General features: G+C 43.2%; 1 protein-coding gene and 1 long non-coding RNA gene across 2 annotated transcripts in view; one reads left to right on the forward strand and one right to left on the reverse strand.

Annotated features, from left to right (window-relative positions):
* Window positions 1-2,658, reverse strand: part of LOC138969374 (leucine--tRNA ligase, cytoplasmic-like) — a 35,800-nt gene extending 33,142 nt beyond the window's left edge. Inside the window, exons 1-5 of the mRNA XM_070342145.1 lie at window positions 2,506-2,658; window positions 1,986-2,151; window positions 1,250-1,337; window positions 847-927; window positions 252-380 (exon numbers count right to left, since the gene is read on the reverse strand). Of these exons, the coding sequence (XP_070198246.1) occupies window positions 252-380; window positions 847-927; window positions 1,250-1,337; window positions 1,986-2,151; window positions 2,506-2,518 (477 nt within the window). The 5' untranslated portion in view covers window positions 2,519-2,658. The remainder of the gene's footprint in view (window positions 1-251; window positions 381-846; window positions 928-1,249; window positions 1,338-1,985; window positions 2,152-2,505) is intronic.
* LOC138969378 (uncharacterized) overlaps window positions 1-4,678 on the forward strand; it is a 114,425-nt gene that overhangs the window by 16,347 nt on the left and 93,400 nt on the right. The window lies entirely within an intron of this gene.

The raw sequence follows: 4,678 nt of genomic DNA on the forward strand, positions 1-4,678 counted from the left end.
ACTTTTATCAACAGTATACATACAGAGCCCTGTGGTCACCCTACATCTGACGCACCTTCGTCACTTTGGACTTGACTTCAGAACAACAGATTTTTATCAACAGTTTACATACAGACATAAAGAGCCCTGCGGTCATCCCAAATCTGACGCACCTTTTACACTTTGGACTTGACTTCAGAACAACACAGGCTTTTATCAACAGTATACAGACAGACATACAGAGCCATGCGGTCATCCCAAATCTGACGCACCTTCTTCCCTTTGGACTTGTCTTTGCCAAACTCCACCTCTTTGACTGGTGGCGCCTCCTCCTCCTCAGGGGGGAACTGCGGGGGGTACCCAAAGTCGTGGATCTCGTTCTTCAGCTTGTCAGAGCACGCCTGATACAAACAGAAAAATTATCAAACAGTGATGCACTCTCAACAATAATTGGAGAAATTATCAAACAGTGATGCACTCTTAACAATGATCAGAGAAATTCTCAAACAGTGATGAACTATCAACAATAATCGGAGAAATGATCAAACTGTGATGCACTTTCAACAAAATATCAAACAGTGGTGATCAGAAAAACGTTGCGAGAAGTGAAGTGAAGTGAAGTGAAGTGAAGTGACAACAAAACGATGCATCCTGCACGTTAGTGTGAGCCAAGCAGACCTACCTTGATAGGCATGCCAGTGTGAGCCAAGCAGACCTACCTTGATAGGCATGCCAGTGTGAGCCAAGCAGACCTACCTTGATAGGCATGCCAGTGTGAGCCAAGCAGACCTACCTTGATAGGCATGCCAGTGTGAGCCAAGCAGACCTACCTTGATAGGCATGCCAGTGTGAGCCAAGCAGACCTACCTTAATAGGCATGCCAGTGCAGTGGAGACCAAAGGGAAAGAGACACTTCTTGCCGCGCATCCTCTGGTAGCCTGCTGAAAACTGCAACATAAAACAAGAAAGGTATGTGTTGTTGGAACATTTAATCATTGACAAAACAAAACGTTATATTCAGATATATAAATATATCGACCCAGCGGTCTTTTAAGTGCACACACAAACACTAATTAGACAAAACTTATCTGACAAACTGTTCAGCCGCTTGCAGGGAGGGCACAAGCAAATGTTTGCCAGCAACTGCTTGAACTTATGTGTGCCGATCTTTTGGTGAAACAGTGCATGCATGCAGCAAAACAAGGTTTTGCTAACTGTCAACAAAAAGCAAAGCGAGAGTATTACAATGAATGCAGGTATGGCAGCGTACCTCACACTTGGAGAGAGAGAAGGTGTGGCCCAGATGGAGACGGCCGTTCATGTAGGGGTAGGGGAACGTCACCATGAACTTCTCCTGTCTGCCACACACAAACACACACACACACACACACAAACACACACATACACTCATATTATTGACCACTTGAGTACGGATATTAAAAAAGCATACATCCAAAAACAGAGACTGCAAACTAACGTTCCAAAATCCAGATTTAAAATCAAGAAAGGCTACTAATTGAACGTTTCATTGTTTGGTCAAAAATGAAAGATCCATGCTGATAACTAGCTTTTCTTGGGTTTTGTATCCTAAATAAGTATACATTTTTATGGTCTATTTACGCCATTAACTGATGGTTCTCCTGATGCCCGTTTCTTCGTGGCAGGAAGCATAAGATTTCATGAGTAAAGGGAGGTAATCCCTGGGATTTTTCAAGGCAAGGGCTTTGGAAGAAAAGTGAGCACCTTGCTAGCTACAGGGTGCATGGAAGGGAGCCTTACAGTTACACAGTTCATCAATGACAACACCCTCAACATACTGCACTGCTGTACTTTTTGGACTGCAGTTGTAACTGTAGTGTAAGTAGCAAATTTATTCTCCAGCCTATATATAAAGGCTCCTACAGGGGTATCTTGCACATAGATTTTCCTTTTTCTCTCTAAATGTCATCCATACGGTTACCTGTAGAAGTAGTTGTAACATTTCACTACACTATCACAACACGTACTTTGCAGCAGGAGTACCAGGCTGTGGTGCGTCGACCTGGAACGTTTTCTCCGCTTGCCATCGTTCCTGAACCGCTCTCTCTATCTCCAGGATCTCACTTAGCTTGGCCGTACTCTTGCGGACCGCACCTCCACCCCCTCCTTCCTGCTGTGGAGCTGCTGCCGGCCCTGTGGGGGGAAAAGTGCATACATGTAGCTTCCATACCATAGTGTCTGCTGTGAAGTGTGACTGTGAGCTAGACTGCTGGTCCTCACACAGCGGCAAACAATTAATAACACTGATTGCCTGTAGCTATATCACCCCCAGCAAACAATAACATTGCCTGTAGCTATCATACATATGTACAAAAAAGTGACCATCCATTGGGTTGTCCAGCATTGCCGTCGGGGGAATGCGACCACATATCAGCTAAAAGTAAAATAGGTTGGTCTATTACTATATCTCATCGACTCATGGATTCCAAACCTAATGTTGAGATAGAGAGCGACTTTTAACCACAGATATACTAGCACGTGTCTTACCGTGTGGCGGCATTTTGTCAAAGAACGAACGTGATATCGAACAGATGTTGTAGTTATGAGCGATGTCAGATGTGCAGATGTTCAGAGTGACGCAAGGGTCGGCACATGTTTTGATGTCGCACAACTGTAGACTTTGATAATAAGATATTTATAATCACACAACGGCAAAATTCTGAACATCTAAGATCAGTAGTTGCTACAATGGGGGTAATCAATTGTTGTTTTGCTTTCTTTTCCTTTATAAGAAGTCGCAAAACGACAATGCAAATGGCTCGCCAACACGCGTTTTGTTTCCGCCTCCGCCTTGGAATGGGTGGCGTAGTGGTTTTGATTTGTTGTGATTTAGTCGGTGAAGCTTTCAACTTGAAAAGGGGGCCACTTCGCTGTGTAATAAAGTACTGAAGGGATGGATTGAAACGAAAAGTACAATCAGTAAGTGTACAGATCTCTGAACAAAGGGAAGTAAGCATTCTAAATATAGACAAAACAGTACTGAGAGCAATGGCGGATCCAGTCTTCAGCCGGTGTCACGGCGTGAGTTTACACTGTCCTGAGTTTACGCAGTGGCCCCAATGCGCGTGCGTCGAAATATGCGTCACTTCCGCCATCGTGAATTTGCCGAACTCGAAGCCGGTTGTTTTCACTTTGAGTAAGGAAGGTGTCAATCACGTTTTTAGTGATCATAACCCACACGATGGAACAGTTCGCTCATCAGATGCTTTCTTTAAAACATTTTCTCCGAAATCACACGTACGTACCGAGGCAGAAACAAAATACAAACAAAAATACAGAACAGAAGAAAACAGAACAGAACCCCACCCAAAAACACCAACCACACTGGGGCGCATTTTGATTTTGGCAACTAGACTAAGAGGAAGCATTTCTGATTCCGAACATATCCAGCTTTATGTGTGTTTTTTTTTAAACACAAACATGAAAAAGGTGACTAAAACAATCTCTACGAGGGAGCATATAATTATAAATAGTCCAAGGTAACAAACACAAAACCATCGATTCCGGGACCACTACTGATTCTAAAATTCAAATCTAATCTAAATTTGTTGAGAAAAAAATCTACACCTTTTCTTCCAACACTCGCAGACCACTGACAAACACAAACCCATCGATTTCCCACTGAATTCTTTGATACAGTGGCGAACGCGATCGGCGAAACAAAGACGGTCACCGTGGCAACCTCAAAAATGCTTTGGTAAATTCACATCATCATAAACTCACGACGCTGTAGGCGTCGTGAATTTGGTCAGGAAGTGACGCATATTTCGACGCACGCGCATTGGGGCCACTGCGTAAACTCAGGACAGTGTAAACTCACGCCGTGACACCGGGTTGGCACCTGAAAAAGCCGCGGCATTGGAATGAACAAGCAACTTCATTCTTACTTTATGATGTTGTTGTCTCGCCATTTATGACCCCAGTACATATAAAACTTTTCCACGGGCAAATATCAATACCTACAGAGAAATCTGACTGGCTGTACATCGCAGGAGCACTGACGTGCAGTGATGAAAAAGATCCTCATGAAAAAGTAATGCGATGATCATATCATCAATTGCAACATGACAAATTTGTTTCAGTATAGTATTCTATTTATTTAATGCTCTTTGTCAGAGTAGCTGTGTATTCCATACTCTGCTACGTGCCTATTCCCGAGTATTTGACTCAGTCTTGCATTAATTTTCGTGACCAAGTGGCTCTTTTTTCAAACTCTCTGTCAAGTACTATCTGTGTGCGCTTATTGAATTGATGAAAAAAAAGGTACTTTTATCTGAAGGCGGCCTATCAAATCAAAGGCTGAGTCAAGGTATGTGAGGCACCTATGCTAACACCAAAACACTATTTTGAACTGCTATGGCAATGGTCAGATATCATTTGGACACAGGGCCGCGGCCGGCTGAGTCATGAAAGTTACCAGGCATGCAAATGTTACCATGTACTGATCATATTTCTGCCATAGTACAAACCTAACCTGTGTCCTTAGCACCTGAGAAAAACAAACCTGTTGGCATCCACACTTTTGAGTGAAAAAAATAACAACGATAAATAACGCCTCACTGTCTCAGTGCATGCAACGTTTCTTTGGTTTTTAGTGTTGCTGTCGGAGTACATAAATAATGATTATCTCGACACGAAGGAGCCATCCGGCTTACCGAAA

The sequence above is a fragment of the Littorina saxatilis genome, linkage group LG6 (genome assembly GCF_037325665.1).
Source record: "Littorina saxatilis isolate snail1 linkage group LG6, US_GU_Lsax_2.0, whole genome shotgun sequence".
Taxonomy (NCBI): domain Eukaryota; kingdom Metazoa; phylum Mollusca; class Gastropoda; order Littorinimorpha; family Littorinidae; genus Littorina; species Littorina saxatilis.